Source organism: Mesoplodon densirostris, chromosome 1 (genome assembly GCF_025265405.1).
Source record: "Mesoplodon densirostris isolate mMesDen1 chromosome 1, mMesDen1 primary haplotype, whole genome shotgun sequence".
NCBI lineage: Eukaryota > Metazoa > Chordata > Mammalia > Artiodactyla > Ziphiidae > Mesoplodon > Mesoplodon densirostris.
Window position 1 is genome coordinate 784,968 of NC_082661.1, and position 24,568 is coordinate 809,535.

Consider the following 24,568-nt stretch of genomic DNA (forward strand, 5'->3'; position numbering starts at 1 on the left):
AGTTAATGCCCCAAACATTTCCCAAGAGCGTGACTGTGCGCCTGGAGAGGGACCACCTGTCCCCACAGTGGGTACAAAGGTGCACGCGGCCCGCACAGCACCCCCAGAGCCCCGAGGAGGGTCTGAGCCACCCCTCCAGGCGGACAGGACCCCAGGCCCCGCGCAGAGGCCCCAACACAGCTACTGCAGTCTCTGAGCCTGACGGCCTTTGCTAATTAGAGGTTTGTCTTCTTTTAACCTTGCAGAGCGAGAGGGTTTTTTTTTAATTTTCTTTTTTTTTTTTTTTTTTTTGGCCCCGACTCGCGGCACGTGGGATCTTAGTTCCTGACCAGGGGTCAAACCCACACCCCCTGCATTGGATGCACAGAGTCTTGTCCACTGGACCGCCAGGCAAGTCCCAGAACAAGAGATTTAAAGCAAAGAATTATTGCACAAAAGCATCAGTTATAATTTACCATAAAAACCCAGACGAACCCACTGGCCGCCCTTCATTAACGCTGGAAATCCTATTTTCCAGTGTCTCCAAGGGGAACCCTTCCCACTAAGCCCGTCGCAGCAAGGGCGTCATGGGCGCGGTGCCCTGCAGGGGACATGCATGGGGGGCGCTGCTCGTAGCGTAAACAATTCTGAAAGTTCACACACTTCAGACGAGAGTTTGATGCTCAGGGTTTTTTGTTTTTTGTTTTTAAATAAGCTTTTTTATTTTGGAATAATCCTGGATTCACAGAAAAACTGCAAACACAGCACCGGGTGTCTCTCGGTTTTAACCTGAGGTCCCCCCACCAGCTCGTGGGGACAGGACCTGGGCTGACGTGCCACCTTTCCCGGGCCTGACACCCTCGCTCGGATGGAAACGCAAGCCTGCGAGGCTTTACAGGGAGATTAAGCCGGGAAGGCGGGCTCCCCTCGGACCCCGCACTGTTTCCCTGCATCCACGCCGGCCGCAGACAATGTTCCCAGAGGTTCCCAACTCCCTGAATGGGAAACTGTTGGTGGCAGCGTCCATTCAAAGGGCCAGCATGGCATTGTCCTCCCAATCGGCAGAGAGAATGCGGTCTGCTGGTGGCTGCCAAAAGGTTAGCATCCCCGATGAAAGGGCGGCCCGTCATTCACCGCCGACAGAGCGGCCCTTTGTGCGGGCGGCCCGGCCCCGCGCGGCGGAGGTCCGGATGCGGCTGGCTGAGCGCCCCACAGAAGCCCTTCATGGGAACGCAGAGCCAGGGAAGGGCCCGAAACCCAGAGGCCGCTTTCCCGGGGGCCGCAGAGCACAGGCGGTCTGGGGCAGTGACACATCCTCGGGCCATCCGTCTGACGAACTGACCACAGCCGCCAAGCCCAGCTCATTCCCCATCCAGCTGGCTCTGGCCCCAAAGGAGGCCTCAGAGAGGGCCCGGGGACCGCAGGGCCCCAGCCGCGCCCCAGCCGAGCAGCCCCGGGAGGCCGGTCTCGCCACTGCGAGATGACCCCTCCCAGGAGGGCTGCTCCCAAGTCTGATGTGACCGCACGCGCCCCTGGGCTTCCTCCTGAACCAAGGCACCGTGTGCATCAGGCCAGTGCCGCGAGGGCGGACAGCCCGGGGCCTCAGCACAGACTGGGCGATGCTGGCGCCTGGCTGTGGACAGGGTGAGGGCAAGCAGACCCCCGTGTCCCCTACGTGGGGCCCTCGGACGGGGCAAGGGGCCTGATCTTCGGCAGCCCGGAGGCGAACTGGTGGCCACTGTCTCGTCCCGCTGAATGGCGGCACGGGGACAGGCTCCTGGCCTTCCTGCTCCGTCCAGGGCGCGTCTCAGCCGAGCACGCGCACAGAAGGAACAGGCACAACTCGTGGTCCAGGCAGGCTGGCGAGGTCCTGGGGAGATCTGAGGCCCCGCCCCAAGCCCACGCGGACCAAAGGCCCCACTTAGGGCACGGGCGCTGGTGGGAGAGGACTCCAGCTGAGGACTCGGCCGCTGGACGCGCTCCGGCAAATCAGGGCCCAACGCAGCCTGTTAATCGGGTGCGAGGAGCTCCCTTTCTTTCCCAGATGACAGCCCATCAGCGGCGACCCCGTGAGAGGTCACATGAGACCATCGCAGACAGAGGGAGGGCCCCAGAGGGCCCAGGGGGGAGGTCCTGAAAACCAGCTGTGACGGGGGCCAGGGCGGTCAGAGGGGAGTGCTGGGAGCCTGGGCAGGCGACGGGAGCAGCTCGCGCACTGTGACGACCATTGAGGGTGCCTCCCCTCTGGCCAGGGGCCCGCAGACGGGCCAGGAAGCTGGGGCAGAGAGGTGCGGGAGGCGGCGCTCGGCCGAGCAGGGCAGACCTTCCTGGCCAGCCACTGCAAGGGGCCTAGAGCCGGAGCCCGGTGGGTGGGCCAGAGTCTGGGAAGACTCAGCCCGTGGCCAGCGGGACCCTAGGCCAAAGGAGACCTCCGTCTGCCATGGCTCATCTTCCCCCCCAGACGGAAAAGAAAGTGAGGCCACCCTCCATCCAGCGCGTCTGGACGGGACAGCGGGAGCCTTGGGGCAGGGGTCGGGCTTTGTGCATTATCCCTGGGTCGACATTGGCAAGTTTCGTAGTTTTGGGTAAATAGGATAAAGCTAACTAGGAAAATGGCTGAAAGAGCCAGCCGCGCTGCTCCCCGGAGGCAGGCGTGGGGAGGCCCCCCTCGGTACCTACCTGTCGAGCACGTAGCCCAGGGCCTTGTGCCGGATCCCCGAGTACACAGAAGGGCTGGTCTCCCAGGCAACCAGGTTGGAAGCATCGTGGAAAAGATGGATGTTCACCAAGTCAAAGGCACTGCGGGGACAGAGACAGGAAGCTCGGAGGAGGGCTGGGGCTGCCGGGCCACCTGGGTCCTCAGGGCAGGTGCACCCACACTGCCCAGGCGTGTCCTCCCCCGAGGTCTGGTCAGAGAGGACACACAAGACCCAGAGTCCTCACACACTGAAGTCCCCACATGGACGCGGGTACTCGGCCAACGGAAAAGGGAGCTGGTTCTCTGAAGAAAGGGACCTACACAGGATCCCAGGAACTTTCCTCAGAACGGGGGGCGGGGGGAGCGGGAGGGAGTCCGGGGAAGGGACGACGGGGAGCGGGGAGGGGACAAGGCCCCTCCCCAGGCCTCAGCTCCCTCCGCGGGCAGCTGGTGCTACAGCCTGAAGCCCCCTGTGCCGCTCAGTGTTCACCATGGGGTCCCTGTGCCATGGGGGTCACTAAGGGATTCATTTCACTCTCCAGAAGAAGCCCCAAGCTCACAGCCCTTGGAAAATCCTTGGGGAAACCCCGGCAGCCCAGTGTCACCTGGGCTTCTGCACAGACGTGGCGAGGGGGGTTTGGCCTGTCAGCCTCTCGTGCCCAGGGAGCCCTGGGGCATCGCTGCGGCCTGTCTGCCGCACAGCAAGGAGGGGGTCATCCGCAGAGCTGGGACCACCGGGCCCCAAGGTCCAGTGAGACACATGCGCTGTCCCGGGCCAGGTAAAGAGCTCGAATTCTCTCCTGTGGCCTCATGAGGACCCACTGACCCCAGGAGGCCACCCTGTGCCCCTCCCACGCTGCACCGGGGGGCCCGTGGGACTGAGGGCAAGGGCAGGCGTCGGGGGGTCAGGTCAGGAAGGCTGCGGCTGTCTCAGCTCCCTCTCGCGCTCTGGGACCCTGGCCCCAGGGAATGCCCTGACCTGCGTGGCCCCAAGGAGGGGCCCCGTGGAAATAGCGGGGGGCTGCGGTCACTGGCTGACGCTGGCACCTGACGGGAGTGCGGCTCCTGAGGATGGGCTGCAGCCTTGGCCTGAACAAGCTAGCGGCAGGTCGGGCCTCTCCCCAGGGAGACACCCCAACCCCAGGACCTCACAGTGCAGACTGTGGCCCTCAGTCCCCCAGGCCCGACCCCAGGTGGCTGAGCGCACGTCAGGGAAGCAGGACCCGCTGTTGGATGCAGCAGCAGGGGGACCGCCATGGGGAGGGGCTGCCAGGGCACCCACGGGGTGGGGGGGCGGGCGGGAGTGAGTGCTGGGACACCAGAGTCATGCACCCGGCAACCACGCTCTGTGTCCCACGGAGTCGCCAGAACAAAAAGGGTCAAAGAGTAGAGGGTCGGGTCAGGTCGGGCAGCCTTTGACGGAAGTGCCCCCCGCACTGCCCCCCGCAGTGCCAAAGGGGGAGCGTCCTGGGACGCAGGGGACCACAGTGGACGTACCAGTCCGCAAGGCACCACCTCGTCCGGACGAAGCCTTTCCTCGACCACTTGCACTGAAAAACAAACAGGTCACACTTGTCAGCAGTGATGGGGGAGGAGGGCACGCCTGGCTCACAGGCAGTCGGGGCGCCGAGATAAGTGGGACCACACGGGCTCCGCACTGGCTGCGGGCAGGGAGGGGACCACGAGGCACGACCACCACCATCTCCCAGACTGGAGGAGGCTGCAGGGGCTCAGTCGGCCAGGCCATGGGGAGCCCCAGTGGACAGGAGGACGCCCTTGGCCAAGTTCAGGGGGCCCGAGCGGCGGCTCCAGCAAGACCTCCTACGCAGCTGGCAGGCCTGGCGGGTGACAGGACGCGTCTGAGCCAGAAGGAAGCTGCGCGGTCTGCGTGGAGAGGCCGCCACTAGCGGGCTCGGGGCCTGTGGCGTCATCGCCGCGAGAGAGCCGTGTGGGACCCCGGGAGGCAGACAGACACAGAAACCCCATCTTTACTTCTGCTCCTCCAACCCCACCTCGAAGAAGAGAACTTCTGCTGGAGAAGCTGGGAGAAGCCTCGCTGAGCCGCCGCCCGCCCTGCTGTCCCGCAGCTGGGGTGGCGCCTGCCCCGGCCACCTCGTCCCCTCGTGCTCATGCTGGGCGGGGAGGAGGGCGGGATGCAGCCGGGCTGCCCAGCAGCCGCTCTGTGACGAAGGACGTTCCGTGCTGGGGGCCGCGTGTGACTGTGTCATAATCAACTTTCACTTAAATGGCCCCACAGCACAGGGCAGCTTCACGGCCTGAGCAGTTGTGGGAGTGGGGCTCCGCCTGGCACGCCTTGCAAGTCCGCGGGAGGCACTGGGGACCTTCCTGAATCCCTGGTGGCAAACTTTAGGGTGCTGGAGGGAACGTCTGCCTTCTCCGGGACCCTCCGCCCACATCGCAGGGCAGCGTGTCAAGCGTCCCCAGAGCACAGGGGCTGGTCCTTGGGCAGGGGGCATGTGGGGCTGTGCCGTGGTGACAGGCGGGGGCAGAGGGCGGAGACCGTGTGGTCCTGGAGACGGTAGCCAAGTGGGACCCAGAGACCGATGCGGCGAAAAGCACTGCCTCCTGACGGCCGTGTCCAAGGAAGCGGGGGCCCAGGCCAGCCACGAGTTTCTTTACTTCGTGCAGACGGTCTCCACGCGCCTCCCTAACCACTGTCCCGTTTGTACCTACTCCCCCGACAGCCACCCGTCACGAGGGGCTCCTCTCTCCTCCGCTCCGTTCGTTTGGCGCCCCGTGGGCTCCTGACCCCACCCCCCGCCCAGACTACTCTCGCAAGGTCACCACGGCCTTGAGTTCCGGACGCGTCCTCAACCGGACCGCTGATTCACTGACCCTCTCTGACCATGTCTGGTTCAGAATCCAGCCCGCTGCTCAGTGCAGCGCCTGCGGGACCCAGGAGCCCTCGAGGTCGAGAATCGCACCCAAGGTCACATGGCAAGTGGTCACCCGCTGGGGCAGGCCGCAGGGGAGCCAGGCCGGACGTGGGCCCGGACAAATCCACCCAAAGGTCCGTCGCCTTCTCCCACTGCCGCAGCGGGAGTGGGAGGGGGTCACCACGCGCACCGGCTGTCGAGGGCGCCCCGCCCCTCCTCGGCCTCTCCGGGAGAACCAGCGACTTGTCTTCCGTCTGGAGCCACATCCTCCTGCAGAGAGTGGGAAGTGGGCGCCGCCACCCTGGTGCCCTCGTGCACATTCGAAAACCAGGAGCCGCAGCACAGGGTGGCCTGACTCCTGGGCTCAGGGCGAGCCTGTGGAAGCGGGACCAGGGTCTGGGCCGGTTCCCTGGGAGCAGCCGGCAGGGCAGCCTGCGGTCAGCACACACGTAGGGAGGCTGGGGCCTCCAGCACAGGAGCTTCCGGATGCAGATGCTCGTTGCAAACGGAGGCGGGCTGCAAGCGGGCGGGGCTGGGCCTCTCTGCCTCTTCCCAGCCCAGTGCACGCTCCCAGGCTCAGTGGTCATCGGCCGCCTTCTCAAGCCACCAAAGCCTCCAGGCGACGGCAGGTGGGACGGCAGTGGCTGGGGTGGCCCTGGGGTGCCCCCCCCAGTTCTCAGAGAGGCTCTCACATTGGAGTGGGGACCATGTCACGCCTGGGGCGGGGGGCGGGGGGGACTGCCGCATCGTTCACCTGACAATATTAAGTCTCTGCTCAGATGCCCTGTTAATAGGATTCCTTTACCAGCAGATGGATGGCAAATACAGGCGGTTTCATCTACTAAAAGACGGCATAAATCACGGTGAGAAAAGGGAGGCTGCGGGAAGGTTATCACCACCCAGCCTCCCCGTGAAAGGCCCGCTTCAGAGCATTAGTGAAATTAATTCATCTTTCATAAGAGCTTGGAGCAGTCCCTGTGATGTATGGTAACAACCAATTTCTCACTACGGGCAAGAGCAAAAAAATGCCTCGGCCCCGACTGACTACACAGACCTGCTTTTTAAAAATGGTCTCACGGTGTCTGGAATGCTTCCCCCAGAGGCAGCATGTGGAATTCGTGTCAAGCCAAGAGCGCCCACAAGCCACCAGGGAAAGTTCTGTCGATTTTATGTACAGTGGGCTGTAATTATTTGGAATTGCATCATGCCTCCATCATGGTAATTACGTTTAGATTGCCCTTAGTGACGGTAATAAAAGAAAGAGAAATCAGTCTTAAACTAATTCCCTCCCCCAAAACGCGTTCCAAGAAAGCTAAAGGCCTGGCCTGCAGGCCCAGCAGGAGGGGAGCAGCCACAGCGCAGCCTCCTGGGCACCGCGGCCCTGCCCGGCGGCCTGCTGACCTGACACATGCCGGGCAGAGGCTTCTAGTAGCACACGGGAGCCCGTCAACGGTCCTGGAGTTTCTTACACCTGAGAAATTCCACGCGGTTGACATCAGAAGCATTTGTGTTTTTCTCAATAAGATTTTTCTTCTGTTAATTTATCAAGATGAGAGGGAAATGAACAAGCCCTGAAAACTCATATGTCATCAGACCCAGCGGAGCACACACTCAGGCAATTCCGTGGAGCAGAACAGGGCCCCCAGGAAGGCCAGCACCCCAGGGCAGGGGTCACCTTGTCCCAGCAACACGCCGCTCTAGTCGAGACATTGGGGTCTACCCAGAGACCCCCCAACCTCCTCCCCCCCGAGACGCACTTCCCCCTCTACCTGCGGATGACAGTGAGGCCGCCTGGAGTTGGGTCTGAGGAGGGCTCAGCCACCCCAGCCGGCACCGGCCAGCACCTCAGAGGGCACAGCACATGGGGTGTGCAGGGAGGTGGGGACCTCAGCCATACCTGTCCACCCCCCCACCCACAGGTCAACCTCAGCCCAAGCCTCACAGCCGCCTGGGCCCTGGAGGGAAGAGAAATGCAGGGAGACGCCCAGACACGCCGCGGCTTGGGGAGGGAGTCTGCACAGGGCAGAGCCTGAGGGCCAGGGGGGCAGGGAGCCCCTCAGAAGGAGGCCGCGGTCAGGGAGGGATGGAGGCCCGAGCCGCAGGGGCGGGGGGCAGCGGGCAAGCCGGGAACGCAGAGGCTCCTGCCAGGTGCCGGACACCTTCTCCAGAGGAAGCAGTGGGGCCCCCTCTGCCCACCCAGGAGGACACGGTGACTGTCACAGAAGCCTCCTCTTCGGGAGCATCACAGCTCCTGGATGACAGATGCTGGGAGCCTCCGGTGACCCCAGCTCCGAGGGCACAGGTGAAGTGAGAGGACCCCGAGTTCTGGAGTCATCGGCAAGTGACGAAAGGATGAGGGACAGCTGTGGGCTGAGCGAGTCCCTGGGGCGACGGGGGCCACGCACTGGGCGTCCACCTCGAGCCAGGTCACCCAGGTGCGTCCCAGTCCTTGGCGGGGGGCGCGGCGTGGGAACTCCATCCCCGGCACCAGGTATCCCCGGGGTGGGCAGTGGCTTGGGGGAGCAGCGCCTCGAGGGAACGGGTGGGCTCGGGAAGAGCAGAGGCCCACCTGCCGTCCCTGCCACCTGCCAGTCACAGGCCACGGGCTCGCCTTGGCACCTGCCGCGGCTCAGGACTTCAGTGGCAGTTAAAGGGGAGAGCTGCAAAGATACTTAACTGCTCAGAGGGCTGCCTCAAATGCTCCCCGCCCAGCCCCACGCAGGCCCGGGCCCAGCACTGCCTGCCAGCCATCCAGCCCCTGTGCGGCCATCCCCAGCGGCCCTGCCTTCTCTGCCAGGTGCGTGGCCCCTGGACATCAGCAGGGGTGTCAGGGGTCCGTCCTGCAGAGCAGCGGCTGAAATGCCAGAGCCTCTTCCTTAGCCCATTAAGGGCTGTCCCCAGTGGGCCTCTGTACGCTGCCTCTCCTGCTCTTAAGGTGCCCGCGTGGGGGAAGAGGCCGAGACCCTGTCTGTGGTGCTGCAGGCCCCGCCCCCCGCCTCCCCGCAGCTTGCGCCGTTTTCACCCGGGTCCCTGGTTGCTCTCGGGCCAGGGCCAGTGCCGGCTCCCGTGCTGCCTGCAGGGGAGTGAGGGTGAGTCTGGATCGGGATGGGCCAGGAGACCGGCACTGACGGCCTCTGAAACTGACTTCTCAGCCCTTGCCCTGATCCGGGGAACCTTGGGCCGGCCTCCTGCTGGACACGTCCACTGGCCAATGTCCCGGGAGGACGGCAGGACTCATGGGCTCGGCCGCACTCATGGGAGGCTGAGAAGGGAAGCTTCTGGATCTTTCCAGCCACACCCTCCTCCAACCTTGGACGCAGAGCAGAGGGGAGCAGTGCCGAGGGGCAGGGGCAGCGGCGGGCGGGGCAGGAGGCGGGCCCCTGACACCGCGTCCTTGGCCAGGGACGCGGCCCATCCTTCAAGGCGGCGGCCACCTTTCCTCCACTGCAGGATCGGGTCATAAAGCGAGTTAATAAAGTTGCGGCCTTGCTGAAATCAGTTCCCAGTGCCCCAGGAGGGGCGGCTCCGCAGAGCCACGGCGGGCAATCCTCGGCCAAGCAGACCTGCTCTGTGGGGGCTCGGGGGCCGTGTGGAAACGCAGCTGTGAGGAGGGGCCGCCCGGCTCTCAGTCTCACCCCCGAATGCTTCAGCCACGGGTCACTTCCTACTGCGAGTCAACAGGCCCCGTAAGGGAAGGTGATCCAGTCTGGATCAACACCTGGACTACACAGGTTATGAGACTCCAAAAATGCTGGTCATGATAGCATTCACTAAAAATACCAGAACCCAAAATTATGTGTGCAGCGTAACGGCTACATAAAAATAACAAAACTATACAAAAATGCACTAAAACCCAGAGGAAACACATCCACGCTTTCCGACTGTGTCTGAGCAGAGGGTGAGCCGTAACCCTGCACTTCCCTCTGCTGAAGCGCACAGGGTGGGGACACCCGGCTCTGAGTCTGCGGCTGCGCCTCTCTGGCCACACCCAAGGCTTTGCCCGGGAGAGAGCCGGGGGCTCACTCAGCACCCTGGGGATGGGGAGAGCCCCCCGAGTGCCACTGTCCCAGCACGCCCGAGCTCTCTGGTCGGGTTACATCACTGGCCAGATCGACCTGCTCACACTGAGGTTTACTGGGAGGCCCCTGGCACAGCCCAGGCCCCAGATGAACAGGTTATGGTTTTTCTCCCTCTCTGGGGGAAGGTTCCTTTGCCTAGAAACGATGATGATTGGAAAATTTACCTACCGATGTAACGGATTCTCCCAGCCCTCATCTAAGACCACCCAGATGAACCCACACGGGTTTTAGAACCTCCCAGAAGGACAGAATACTGGAGCACGACGGCAGCTGGGGGATCCCCACTGTGAAGTATGAAGATTTCACGTCCTAAATTCCACCTGAAAGTAAACGCACTAGTACGAGTGTGGCCGGCGGGGCCCCGACGTACCTCGGGGAAGTAGTCCTGCGGGAACTTCTCTTTTTCCAGCATGGGCGTGCTCTCCAGCGTGTCTGAGTAGATCTCCTTACCAGTGACCTTTTTATACTTCTTGGCTAGGAAAGAGCAGAAGAAGAACCCGGGGGTAACTTCAGCTCTTCTCCCCCTCCCCCCAGCTCAGGGCCACGTGGGGTCCCGCGTCCCACCCGGGCAGTGCTGTGGAGGCGAGGGAGGCCCCAGGAGGCAGACCCGACGAGGGCCACGACCCCAGGCGGGGCAGCTGCTCCCGGGGATGCCCTGGCTCATGCATTCCCATCCCTGGACCTAGAATCTGACACTGGGCTTCATTACCCGCTCCGAGCTCCCAGCCCGCAGATTTACAGGGGCTAATTGGCATCCTCTGAGCAAACTGCGACTGTATTTAAAAGGGCTGTGGAGTTACCGTCCACTCACACTTAAGATGAATTTATTTAATAGCATCGATTTCCTCCTTGCATCCAGCCAGCATCACTCATAACCAGGGAAGGGGAGTCCTTACGTGAGACAGGGGCAAGGAAAGATGGCCAGGCACTCTGGGCTAGCGGTCCCTGGCCACCCGCCCCGTCCAGCGTCCCGCAGGCCCCCCCTGCATCTGGCTGACGCCCCGCACACAGGGCCTGGCCTGGTCCTTTTACACCCAGACCTGGGATCGTTCCTTTTCAGAGACCACCGTGGGGTTTAATGCACAAATGTGTCTATTCCTCAAACTCTTGTCTGGTGGGCGGGAAGGCTGTCAGCCTCCCCACGAGATGCCAGCAGAGAGCCCAGGCAGCGGGGGTGGGGCCTGCCGAGACCACCACAGGGAGACCCCAGCCCAGGCGGTCGCCAGACTGCCCCCACCGGCTGCCGGAGCATCACCTGTCCCCTGCTCCCGGGCCAGGACACTGGGGTGAGGGTCCTGGGGTGTGTGGAGATCCCTGGTGTTTGGGACGAAGGACGAACCGTCCCGTCAGAGTGTCTGTGGAGGCCCTGCTCCGCGTCCCACGGGCAGCCCCGCCTGCAGGCTCTGGGCCGCCTGCCCCCACGGGCCCACTGACACACAGACAGCACGTGACGTGGATCCCTCCCCCAGGACGGAGCTGCGCTGTACCCACTGCTCCTCTGACTTGGCTCCCAAACCACGGAGACGAGCCTCAGATGACAGGTGCAGCTGGCCCTGAGGCTACCCTCCCACCCCCGGGTTTGCCCATCGGGGGAAACGCAGGCGAACCCACGAGCCAGGAGGCTGGTGCCTGGGAAGGTGGGCACAGGCCGGTGTAAACAAACAAGGCACGAAGCCCCGACCACTCACAACACCCACCGCGGTGGGAAGTGACGCAGAATGTGTTCATCACAGGAGGCGCTTACTGTGACCACCCAGCCATCCCCGTGGAAGGACAGCGTTTACCAAACATCACCGCACACAGCCGGCATCAGGTGGCAGGGGGCCGGGGGGGGAGTGCTGTCTGCGAGGCACACCTGCCGTCACTGGCACGTCGCGTCCAGTTCCCCTGCGCTAGGTGGACAGGCCACCCTGGCCCCGGAGCAGGGCAGCTGACCACTCCTGCTGACGGCAGGCCTGTCCCGCACAGACCGCCCGGGGCGCCAGGCTCTCAGGCGGCTGCAGCCTGCGGTGTGGTGTAGACCCACCCGCCTCGCCCCTCCCTCCACCCCACCCGGGCCTCCAGCTCCCCTCCTGGGCCCTCCCTGCACCCGTGGGCACCAGGACGTCCACTGAGTGCCGTGCGGCCCGGCCAGAAGCTGAGGACGCGGACATGGGATGCAGACACGACCCAGAGAGCGGGCCTGGGCATGAGGCGGGGAGATGGACGTGGATTAGGACACGGGACGTGGATACTCCCCGAGTGTGGCCGCGCAGAGGCCAGAGCCGGGTCTTGCTGACGAGCCTGAGGCAGTGGGAAGGAGGAGGGAGGCCGCTCGGACCGGGGAGCACGGCGGCCGAGTGCGGAGGACGGGAGGGTGTCACCTGGGGGGCGGTCAGGGGAGCCCCGGAGCAGGGCGGAGCTGAGCCTGATGAAGGAGCAAGGGGTGGCCCTGGGCCCCCGCGAGGCCTCTGAGGAGGGTGAGGGCCGGGCGGAGGTCCAGCCCCTGGCAGCGGCCGGCCTCCGCCGGGTCCTAGGGACGCCCCTCCTCCCGACATCCGGGTTCGTCCCTGGGAGGCGCTGAGCTGCTGCTGGGGCCATTCGGGCCCACCGACCGGGCGCCCTGTAGGGGGTTATTTATCCCTCCTTCCTACGCCCCTTTGCTAACCGCCACGGCCTGAGTATCGCCTGGACCTGAGAATAAAGAAAGTTCTTTCTAAAGGTCTGCTCAGGATGGGGATCCTCGTAGCAAAGGCTGAATCACCAAAACAGCCCACTGGGGGCATCGGTTCATGAGCTGAAAAGGGGTGGACGCCCCCCCAAACGGACATCCTCAGGACGGATGGATGCCCATAGGACAGACGCAGCAGCCCTCGGTGAGCCAGGCGGGCACAGGTGCAGGACCGGCTCTGAGGCACGGGCAGCCACCTGCAGGCTCCTGGAACTGAGGACAGGGCGGGGGCTGCACAGCAGGCGGTTCTGCTGAGATGAAACCCCAGTTCCCTTGAGGAAAGAGAGGGAGACTGGGGAGGGGTAGGGGGAGGAGGCCTCTTTCTTAAAAATGAGACTGTATTGGGGCTTCCCTGGAGGTGCAGTGGTTGAGAGTCCGCCTGCCGAGGCGGGGGACACGGGTTCGTGCCCCGGTCCGGGAAGATCCCACATGCCGCGGAGCGGCTTGGCCCGTGAGCCATGGCCACTGAGCCTGCGCGTCCGGAGCCTGTGCTCCACAACGGGAGAGGCCACAACAGTGAGAGGCCCGCGTACCACAGAAAAAAAAAAAAAAAAGAGCCTGTATTTGTAGAGCTGTCTGGGGATTACAAAAACTGAGCTGCAAGTGGAGAGTTCCCATCCGCCCCGCCAACAGCTTCCCAACATCTCGTGTTGCTGGGCTCGTACGCGCTAGGGGTCCTGACGAACGCATGACGCCATGTACCCACCGCTGCAGTGGCACGCAGAGCCCTTCCACGGCCCTACCCCCGTGCTCCACCTGTCCATCCCTCCCTCCCCCAGCGCCTGTCAACCAGCCATGCTTCTACTGTCTCCATCGTCTCCTCAGTCGTTGGCCACATACTGCAGGCGGCCTCCTCCCGTGGGCTGCTTTCCGTCAGGAACACACATTTTAGGTTCCTCCTAAAAGGTTCCTCCATGAGTTTTTGTATCGTGATAGCTCACTTTGTTTTACTGCTGAATAATATTCCATTGTCTCTGTACCACAGCTTGTTTATTTGTTCATCTATGAAGGACATATTCTGGTTACTTCCAGGTTTTGCTAATTACGAATAAAGTTGCTGTCAACATTGCTGTAAAGGTTTTTGTGCAGACATTAGTTTTCAACTCATTTGAGTAAATGCCAAGGGATGTGTAAGAGTATGTCTAGCTTTGCAAGAAATTGCCAACCTGTCTTGCAAAGAGGCTGGACCGTTCTGCACTCCCACCAGCAGTGAGTGAGAGCTCCTGTTGTTCCACGTCCTTGCTAGCACGGCGGTGTCAAGTTTTCAGATTTTAGCCATTCTCATAGGTGTGTAGTGGTTTTAATTGTTGTTTTAATTTGCATTTCCCTGGTGACATATGATGTTGAATATCTTTTCATCATATGTTTATTTGCTATTTGTATATCTTCCTGGGTGAGATGTCTGTTCAAATCTTTAGCTCACTTTTAAATTGGGTTGCTTTCTTATTGTTGAGTCTTAAGAGCTCTTTGTATATGTTGGATAACAGTCCTTTATCAGATGTGTCATTTGCAAACATTTTCTCCCATCTCTGGCTTGTCTTCTCATTCTCTTAACAGTGTCTTTTGCAGAATGTAAGTTTTTCACTTTAGTAAAGTCCAACTTAAAATTATTTCTTTCATGGATCATGCTTTTGGTGTTGCATCTAAAAAGTCATCACTGAACCCAAGGTTCGCCTACATTTTCTACTATGTTATCGTCTAGGAGTTTTACAGTTTCACATTTTACATTTAGGTCTATGATCCATTTTAAGTTTTTGTGAGGGTGTAAGGTCTGTGACTAGATTCCTTTTTGTGTGCGTGCATGTCCAGCAGGTTCTGGCACCACTTGTTGAGAAGAGTCTCTTTGCTCTGTTTTGTTTCCTTTGCTCGTGTGTCAAAGATCAGTTGACTGTATTTGTGTGGGTCCATTCCTGGGCTCTCTCTTCTGTGCCATTGATCTATCCGTCTCTTCTTTTACCAACACCACACTGTCTTGATTACTGTAACTTTATAGAAAGTCTTGACGTTGAGTAGTGTCAGTCCTCCGACTTTGTTCTTCTTCTTCGATATTGTGTTGGCTCTCCTGGGTCTTTTCCCTCACCATATAAACTTTAGAATCAGTTTGTCAATATTCACAAAATAACTTGTTGGGATTTTGAATGAGCTTGTGTTGAATCTATGGATCAAGTTGGGAAAACTTGACCATACTGAGTCTTCCTATCCATAAACATGAACTATCTCTCCACTTCTTTGGGTCTTTTTTGATTCCTTCAATCAGATTCTGTAGTTTTCCTCATGTAGATATTATATATATTTTGTCAGATTTATTCCTAAGTACTTCTTTTTGTACGTGTGCTAAGGTAAATAATATTGTGTTTTAAATTTCAAATTCTACCTGTTCAATGCTGGTATCGAGGAAAGCCACTGACGTATGCTTATTAACCTCATACCCTGCAACCTTGCTTACTGGTACCAGTTTTTGTTGCTACTGTTGTTGGTGGTGGTTCCTTGGGATTTTCTATGTAAACATGTCACCTAAGAACTAAGACAGCCCCTTCCCATCAATAAGCCTTTAATTTCCTTTTTTTTTTTTTTGTCTTATTAGCCAAGATTTCCAGTATGATGTTGAAGAGAAATGGTGAGAGTGGGCATCCCCGCCTTGTTACTGACCTTAGGGTAAAAGTATCTAGTTTCTCACCATTAATTTTGAAGTTAGTGTAGAATCTCTGTTTATTGAATTGAGGAAGATCTCCTCTATTCCTAGTTTGCTGAGAGTTTTTATTATAAATGGGTGTTGGATTTTATCAAATGCTTTTTCTATATCTATTGATATAATCATGTGATTTTCTTCTTTAGCCTATTGATGTGAGGGATTACATTAATTGATTTTTTGGATGTTGAATCGGGCTTGCATACCTGGGATAAATCTGAATCGGCATAGTGTATAATTTTTCTTATACATTGTTAGTTTTGAGTTGCTAATATTATATTGAGGAATTTGCATTTTCTGTTCATGAGAGATACTGGCCTATAGTTTTCCTTTTTTGTAATACCTTTATCTAGTTTTGTTATTAGGGTAATGCTGGCCTCATAGAATGAATTAGGAAGTTTTCCTTCTGCCTTTATTTTCTGGGAGAGATTGTAGAGGATTGGTATAAATTCTTCCTTAAATGTTTGGTGGAATTCACCAGGGAAACCATCTGGGCCTGATGCTTTTAGAAGGTTATTAATTATTGATTGAATTCCTTTTAATAGACAAAGGCCCATGCATATTATCTAGTCCTCCTTGAATGAGTTTTGGTGGATCGTATCTCTCAAAGAAGTGGGCCATCTAAGTTATCAAATCTATATGCATAGACTTGTTCACAATATACCTTGATCATCCTTTTAATGTCCACAGGATCAGTACTGATGACCCCTTTCTCATTTCTAATACTAGTAATTTGTGTCTTCTTTTTTTCTTGGCTAGCCTGGCTAAAGGTTTACCAAGTTTATTGATCTTTTCAAAGAACTAGCTTTTGGTTTCATTAGTTTTCTCTGAGTGTCTGTTTTCAATTTCATTGATGTATGCTCCAATTTTATTATTTCTTTTCTTCTGCTTATTTTGGATTTAATTTGCTCTTCTTCTTGTTTTCTCAGGTTGCACAGGAAGGCTAGAGGAGGCTGCAATCGTCTACCTCCCTCCCCCATTGGTTAGGCCCTGATCAGACCCCAGTGGGCTGGGCTCAGGGTTTCCCCGAGGGCAGGCCTTTAAGAAGAACAGAGTTGTCTGGGCATATTTCACAATAGCTACTTTCCCCTCCCCTGCCAGAAATGTCTGGGGATTTTTCTTTGATATTCAGTGTGAGAACCTGGTTAGCTTCCAGGAGGTAAAGCCCATGACAGGGTAGGCCCTGAGCCTGGGTGCGCTTCCCCCGCCAGCTGCCCACGCTCGGCCTCTCTTAGTGTCCTGGCCGTGCGGTGCTCTCTGCTCAGTGGGCTCTGACTCTCTGGGCCCGTCTGTCTGTCTCCCCTGTTTCGGGGGCAGCAGTGTGCCCTGTGACCTTGCTCCTCTGAGGGACCTAAGAAGAATCATCTCTTTTCAGCGTGTTTGGATCGTCTCTCATGAGGATTGAGTGACAGCTTCCAAGCTCATCACGTGCTGGACCAGAAACTGGAGTCCCTTTCATCCCTTTTCATCTCAAGTTTCTAAGTAGGAACACATTTTGTTAAAATTCAGGCTGTTTCTTTTCAAAAGTTGATTCAAACTTCACAAACCTGGATTGCTTTTGCTGTAGTTCAATTCCAGGCAGAAGTGCGAGCCTGCCCGAGACCCCGGCCTCGCCCGCGCTAGGGATCGGTAGGCAGCAACACCTGCCACGCCACGCCCCGGGGTGTTTTCAGACTCGACACAGCCTCCTGCCAGGTTCGCCTGCTCAGGGCACGGCCGCTGCCCGTTTTGTCATGGGTCTTGTCACTGACAGCATGGAGGTTTTGCTAGAGTCAGATAAATGTACATGGAAGGTACAGCTGTGAATAAACTGTGGGCCAGCCAGGTACTGTAGGACGAGTTTGATTTAGTGATAAAACATGTCTGCACAAGGTTACTTGGAAGAAGGAAAAGTTCAACAGACGTGGCACCTGTGGAGTTTGAGGTGCAGGTTTATTAGAAGCGCAGCCTGTTCTGTTCCAGCTTCGTCTGGAGCCGCCGTGTCTGCACAGCCCCTCTGCTCACAGCTCCGTGGCCCGAGGACAGGACAGGACACTCGACGTCCAGCGTCTGGTAGGGTCGTGGGAAGAGTGGCCCCAGCCCCGGCTCCCGCCAGGTCTGCTGGGCCGCTCTGAGCTCCTCGGCAGGAAAGGCAGATGCTGCGTCTCAAGCGCAGAGGAAGCTCAGGCTACGGGGCCGGCGAACAGTCACCTGCTGGCTGGGACCCTGTTCTCAACGCGGATGGAATCACTGCTTCCCAGCTTGGTGAGTGAGATCCGTCTCCCGAGTGAGTGGTGAAAATGAATCTGAACAAACCGACATAATCAGCCGCTCCCACAGTTATCTCACCTCGGGAGGCATCTCAGATTAATGTGATCTGGCTCAACAGCCCAAGTGGAGCTCAGACGGATTTACATGTAACATGAAGAGACAACCCTGCGTGGAAGATAAATGCACACGCATCCCGCAGACTGAATGGAGCAGGGACGGCAGCTCCTCAGATCAGGGGACAGACTCACACACCCTCGTGTCATGAGCATCTTGGGTGACTCTTCTCGGTACAGACACACAGTGTTTACACATTAGACACGGGGCTACATGTTCTGCTCGGCCACAAACATATGCTCTCGCCCATTTTTTTCTGAAATATGCTATCCTCCAGTTGTGTTTTTCATTTTTTTTACTTTCTCACTTTCGGCAGGAACACAGATACAAAACACTTCCCTCTGCTCTTAACTGTATTATAGGAAAGCTAGAGTCACCCGCCAGAGCCGTGAGGGGTGGCAGAGGTGCGGTAACGGGCTGGGAGCCGCGGGCGGGGCGGGACGGGGAGCGGGAAGCCGCCCAGCACAGGCCGGCCACCTCGGCCTCAGAGAAGCCAGAAAGCAGGTGTCCTCATGATTTCCTGCTTAGTGACTGTGCAAACCCCTCGATCAAACCCAGACCATGCGGTGCTCTGGCAGGAACACTGGGTGGGAGGGACCAGGAGAAGCCAGACTAGCGGGCAGGGGGTCGGGGCTCCACCAAGATGGAGGATCCCAGAGGACAGCAGGGCACACGTGGAGTCTTACCTTTAAAGTCAAACTGGGAGATGTTTTTTAAGGATTCGTGAAGAAAGTAAAAGCTTCCTAGTGCCTGTAGAGCAAACAGAGAAATGGAGTGAGGCCAGCCCGGGAGCGTTTCTGAAGCAGTCCTGAGCGGTGACTAAGAAGCTCTGTGGGTGAGAAAAGGAGTTCAGCTCACTGAAGCCCAATCAGCCCCCAAACTCAACAGGCAGCCGCAGACACTTCCTGACCCAGGACGCCAGGAGCGCCGGCCGCTAGCCCAGCCCGAGTGGGCAGCTCCCCTGTGGACGCACCCGCCCCCCCCGCCTCCCGTCCGCTGCGGGGTCCAGCGGTCCGGCGGGCGAGGGTCGGGGCAGAGCGGGTGGCTCCTGAGTGCAGGACACGGCTCCGCTCCGGGCAGCACGGCCTCGCCATGGCTCCCCCTGCCCCTCGGCAGGCCCGCCGCCTGCCGCCCGGTCCAGTCCCCTGCAGTCACCTGCTCGTCCTTCAGGACTGAGCTGCAACCTCAGAGCCTCCGGAGCCACCGGCCCTGCCCATCCACGGTCAACAGCATGAGCAGCCGCGGGGCGCCCGCCGGGTGCGGGGAGCTGTCCTGGGCCATGAGTCAGCCCTGCTCGCCCCCCTCAGGAAAAGGCCAAAGTGCAGGGACTGGGCTGGGGCGGGGATGGGGCATCTGGCGCCCAAAGTCACTTGTTTACCTGGGATTCAGACTTAACTGGGTGTGTGTGTGCGTGTGTAGTTACACATCTTTTTCGTGTGTATCCATGTGTGTGACGGGGACTCAGGCATGTGGTCAGTGCCGACAGGCTCCCCACAGCGCAGGCACAAAATAAACGGAGCGCACGTGCTGCTTGCCTGACTCACCCATCAGGTCTCTGCCCCGAATCCTCTCTGAGAGGAGCTGGGCACCACGGCGCACACACGCGAGGACCAGCCTCCGCTCTCTGTTCTGACCGTGGACGGTCAAGGCCCCTCCAAGAAGAGGGGCGTGGGCAGCACTGGACCCTGGGACGCGGCAGGACACGCCCACGAGCGAACGGATATCCTCCCGTTTGCTTGGGTAAAGAAAGCACTCAGAAAAAGCGTAAGTAAAGAACGCAACTGCAAAGATTTGAACTATTTGCCTCATTGGCTGCGATAAAGCTAACGCAATATTAAGAAGTTTGCAATAAATAAATGGAAAATTAATTGCCAATGCAGGTACAGAGCTGTAACTCATAGAGTCAGAAAATCCATAATTAGCTCTAATGAATATTTCAAGTCAAAGTTCAACTCAACTTTTTCAACGTCTGACCGACTCCATCGATACAGTTCAGGGCCCATTTGTCACAGGCTGTGAGGACAGGTGGCGGGAAGCAGCCTGCCGACGGGACGCCGGCTCGCGGGTCCTCTGACCCCGCACCTGTCAGCAGTGTGTTCGTCACGTCTCAGAGTATTGACTCCTTGCCTGTTTTGCTAGAAACAATTAAAATACTTTTTACATATTTATAAACCTGACTGTCAAGAGTGCTTATTAATTCTCCATTAGCGAAATGCAGTCCAGCCGCTCCTGTGTCCCCGGAGCAGCAGACACAGGGCGGGCGCCCTGACCTCTGGCAGCGAGATGGCCTCAGGGGCGGCCTCGCCCCGCGGCTACGGGGACCCAAGGCCACAGTTCTCGTGACAGGGCTCTGAAGGGGTGCTGGGTGCGGACCAGATCCGGCCCGTGTGGCTCCTGGTCCCACCTGCCCGGCTCCACTGGATCCTCGAGGGTCTGCAGTGCTGCGAAGCCAGTCCCCTGCCTGTAGCAGGTCGGCTAACGGCTGACGGGACCACAGGCCACACCTGGGCGCTCGTTTGCCTGCGGGAGGTGATCTCTGAAAGCCGCAGGCCGCTCTGCAGGTACACAGAGCCAGGGCAAGGGACGGGGCCGCAGGCAGACGGCCCCCATGCTGGACAGGAAGCCACGCATCCACAGACGTCGGCGAAGCGTGGATTTGCGGAGGGCACCACGGACGGAGCCGCCACCCACCTGCCGCGGGCCGGGGACTCACCGGCAAAAGCTACTCCTTGGAAACACCCCTCCACCTTTTATATGCAAACAGATCAGACATTCATTAACCGATCATTTCTGCGCCAACGTTAGAGGCCCAGGTACAGGTTAGCCCTCGGCCCCCGCGTCCAGTTGGCTTTCAGACAGTTCCGAACCCTCAAGTCTAATCGACTGAGCAGGAAGGGGCACAGGAGCGAAATTTTCTTCTCCAGATACAATGAAAGAGGAAACCATACAAGTGCTTCTCGCACACGACCCCAGGCGCTAACAGTGCCTCTGAGGGCACCGTGGGAACAGGAAGGCTGGGTCTCAGCTCCCAGGGCGCCTGCAGAAGGGAGCTTCCCTCCTCCAAGTCTCGGGGAACACCCACCGCCGTCCCCCAGGTAGGGGGCTCTCCGAGAAGCCAGCTGCTGCATTCTAGGACAGGAGAGGGCGTGCCAGGGGGTCACACACAGCCTAGGGCCAGGGAATCTGCCCATCAGGAAGGCCAACTGCCTTTAAATGCAACACAGCTCCTCCCGGAAGGCACTACATTACATTGTTTCTACGGATAAAGCATTTTCAACATGTCATTTTTTTAAAAAATAAAATAAATGCATCTGAGAAGAGGATAAGAACTTCCTAAGACACAGCTGATAACTAATCCTCCAGTCTGCAGCAAACCACAGAACGTGAGCTGCTCTACGTTAGAATCAATGGGCGTGAATGACTCACGGCTGGAAAGGCCCCTTGGTTTGGAGATTATGATGAACCCCTGACATGTCACCTGCTCCATCCCGGGGAGCAGACAGCGGACACGGGGCCCCCAAATGAGGTACGGCCCTGCATGTGCACACGCGCTGTGGTGTCAGGGAAGCAGCTGTGCTCAGCTCAGCACTGACTTTCCAGCAGGATCAGATGCAAACATCTCCACCCTCGGAGAACAAAGTTCAGGACACGAGAGGCTGTGATGTGCACCCAGGCTGGCTGTGGATCCCTCGTAACACGGGGGACCCGCAAGCTCTGAGCACACAGCCATGGGGAGACGGATAGCTCCACGGCCTCACAGCTAGTTTACACCCAAGGGAAGCCGTGCATAAACACACACAGAGCTCTCTCTCAGAAGCCGGGGCTCTCAGGACACACGCATGGGAAGGCAGGCGGCACTGCCAGAAACACCAACAGACCCAGCAACCAAACACCTAACAACGTGAAGACAGATACTCGTGATCCAGTCCTACAGTGGAGCACGACACGGCAAGGAGAACAAGCAAGTCACACCAAAAACCACAGAGGGGCTTTGCAATGTTGAGAAAGAGGATAGTTCCTGAAACTTCACAGGGCGTGGTGCCAGGATAACAGAAACACAATCAAAAGAGTGCGTTTAAACAGAACGAAGGAATAAAGCGATCGGCACAAAACTCAGCATGGGGGCTATGGGGGGAGCAGGGCGATAAGCAGGCGCACACGGGTGTCACTGCTCTAGAAAGGCCTGAGGTCGTGTGGGGACTTCCAAGGTGTCCGCTGTGCTGGACACTCCCAACGCAACTGTCCCCCCAGAGGTGGCTGCCATCTTCAGTGTCGATGACCAAGGTCAAAGGCACCCTTGCAAGGGCTCAGAGCCTTCACCAACTTTATCTGCACCATCGTACCTCCTCCCTCCTCAGGAACTTGTTTTGATGACTGTATCTTTGTAGTATAGTCTTAACTCAGGGAGTCTGATCCTTGCAGTTCCATGTCTTTTCCTCAACATTGCTCTGGCTAAGGAACTTGTTTTATTTTCCATTCAAAGTTCTATTTTAGAAACGTTCGATGTTGCAACATGTAACATGAGCTTATTTTTAATGCTACAAGATCCAATATACAATAATACTGCAAGTTATTTATCCAGTTTTGCTGTTGGACATGAAGACTGCTTCCAATGTTTTCACTATTAGAACCAATACTAAAACGAACATTGCACGGTGTCCTTGAGCACATGGGAGAGATACACACCCGGGTGCATTAAACGTGCATGTACGTGTATGTGACAAGTGGCTGGGGTTTCTGGGTCACGGTGGATGGGCACCTTCCACGCAGGTTTCTACACGGCGCCCAGCAGTGCCTGCTGCCCCACACCCTTGCCAGGACCTGGTGCCGGCACACCTGGATCTCTGCCAGCCGACTGGGGTGAGATTACACATCGCTGTTGTCTTATTCGCGTTTTTCTTAGACTAGCGCAGCTGAGCACCTCTTTTTAAGAGGAGTGGAAACTTGGGTTTCTCCTGCGAACACCTTATTCTTATCCTTTGCTTATTTTCTATTTCCCTTGTCTACTACTTGTATTACAGAGAATTCCCCCACTCTCTGTGCCTTACCTAGTCAATTTTTTATGGTATCTTTCATGAAATGAAAGCCTTTATTTTTAAGGTAGTCAAATTAGCCAACATAGTCCTTTAGGGTTTCGTCTTTATGTCTTGTCTGGAAACAGTTCCCTAGCCTGACCCCACAATGAGTCTCAATATTCCATGTAAAACGTGTAAGGTTGTTTCTTTCCCATTTAGGTTTTTACAACAACAGGGACTTATTCGTGGGTATGGCGCAAGGGGAGATCTAGCGTTACTTCATTCCATATGGAATTCCATACTGTCCGGTTTCCCCATCACGTATGTGACGACTCCTTTACCACTTTTCCATCCGTTTGGGGATCTGTTCTCTGGGCTCTTGGTTCTGTTCCATTGGTCTATTTCTAATAGCACTTTTTCCTAGTTTAGCTTTATAATAAGTCTTGATATTTAGTAACATAAATAAATGCCCCGTTTTGCTTTTCTTCACAATTGTTTCTGTGATTTTTGGCCCTTTATAACTTGCATATAAAACTCCGGAACAACTGCCAAATTACACCCAAAACATCCTGCTGGGGTTAGGGTTACAAACACAGATTGACTTGGGGACAGCTGACGTCTTTGTGATACTACGCAGTCTTCCTGCCCATAAACATGATATATCTTTAACCATACTGAGGTCTGGTTTCTGGATGGTTAAAGCAGTGAATTGTTTTAAGAGATTTTAAAATGTTAAGCCAGCCTTGCATTCTTGGCATTGGCCTGGCTTGCTCACGACGCACATGTTTACACCACGCTGGATTCTGTCTGCTGTGCCGTGCCCAGGGTTTTGCCTGTTCCCAGCCTTGTCTCTGTCCTCACCACCCGCTGAAATCGCTAAGCCAAGTCTCCGTGACAGCCCAGCTGCAAATCCACAGGAGACTTTCTGGGACCCTCAGCTTCCCAGCAACACGGGACCTGTCCTCCTGTCACCGACCTGCCCTCCTGCACGGCCTTCATTATGGGTGTCAGGACACCACTCTCGGCCTCCCCGGGGTCTCCTCCCCAGCTCCACGTGGTAGCAGCCGCCAGCTCACCCTGCAGCGCCCGCCCCGGAGGCCAGCCTCCAGTGCAGGGCACTCAGTCCCCACGTGACTTCCCGCAGGAGTCCAGCCTCTCCGACTCAGGACGTTAGGGCGTCGGTCCCGCTCCTGCTCCCACTGGAAACCTCGTTCTCTCTGGACGCCTCCCGCTGCTTCTCCACCGCCACCTCCGCCCCAAACGCCCACTCCCCGCGTGAACGCCGCGGTCACAGAAACGTGTCTCTCACCTCCCCTGCCCCACACCAGGTGGGACCCCTGCTCCGTCCACCGCTCCCCCGCCCCTCCCCCCCACTGCCGGGGCCTCCAGGAGTCTGGCCTGCACTCCTCTGCTCTCCAGCCACCCTTCCTCACCCTCCCTCCTCTGTGAGCCCACCCAGCTCACAGAGCTCTGGCCACACTGGCCCTTCCAGGCCTGGAGATGGCCAAGTTCTGCCGTCATCAAGGCATTACCTGCTGTGCCAGCTTCTTCTCATGAGAGCCTGAGGTCACAGGTTTCCATGGGAATAGAGCCTCATGGGCACCACGAGGCCCATGGAAATGCTGCCTCCTCTGAGCAGCCCTCCCGGACTGCAGCCCCGCAGAGCCCTGTCCTTCTGCAGTGCTGCCCACTCTGGCTGTGTGCTTATTCCCTTCTTTATCAGGAGCAGAGGGAGCTCCTTGAGGGTGGTCTGGTCACCTCTGAGTCCCCAGCACAAGGCCTGGCACATGGCACGAATCCACAGGTCAGACGAGAGAGTCACAGAGGCGCAGGGCACCCCGATGAGAGATGGGTCCACGGCTCTGGAGCCAACGCGCAGAGTTCAAAGGACAACCTAACACGCAGCCTCCAGCGCCTCCAAGAAGCTGAGCCTGACTGCGAAGAATAACGCAGTTTCACGGATAAGGGGAACAACCATTTCACAAGAGTAAGCCCCAAGACTCCGGGTTTTAAAACAATTTAATAGATGGAGTAATAAATCAAAGCAAAGTTACTGTAACATTCATTAGATTATAAACAATAATAAATGAAACAAGGCTCTTGCTTCCATCAATGCAGAGCTTCATTGATCTTCTCC

General features: G+C 57.5%; 1 protein-coding gene across 5 annotated transcripts in view; it reads right to left on the bottom strand.

The window, feature by feature from the left end:
- The window catches only part of INPP5A (inositol polyphosphate-5-phosphatase A), a 180,841-nt gene that overhangs the window by 42,943 nt on the left and 113,330 nt on the right, over nt 1–24,568 (bottom strand). For 4 of the 5 annotated variants that reach the window (XM_060098390.1, XM_060098388.1, XM_060098392.1 and 1 more), the window contains exons 5-8: nt 18,103–18,166; nt 10,024–10,127; nt 4,175–4,227; nt 2,659–2,778 (exon numbers count right to left, since the gene is read on the bottom strand). In XM_060098390.1, the coding sequence (XP_059954373.1) occupies nt 2,659–2,778; nt 4,175–4,227; nt 10,024–10,127; nt 18,103–18,166 (341 nt within the window). Of the gene's footprint in view, nt 1–665; nt 1,915–2,658; nt 2,779–4,174; nt 4,228–10,023; nt 10,128–18,102; nt 18,167–24,568 lie in introns of those variants that run through there. The other variant, XM_060098393.1, reaches the window with a different exon arrangement.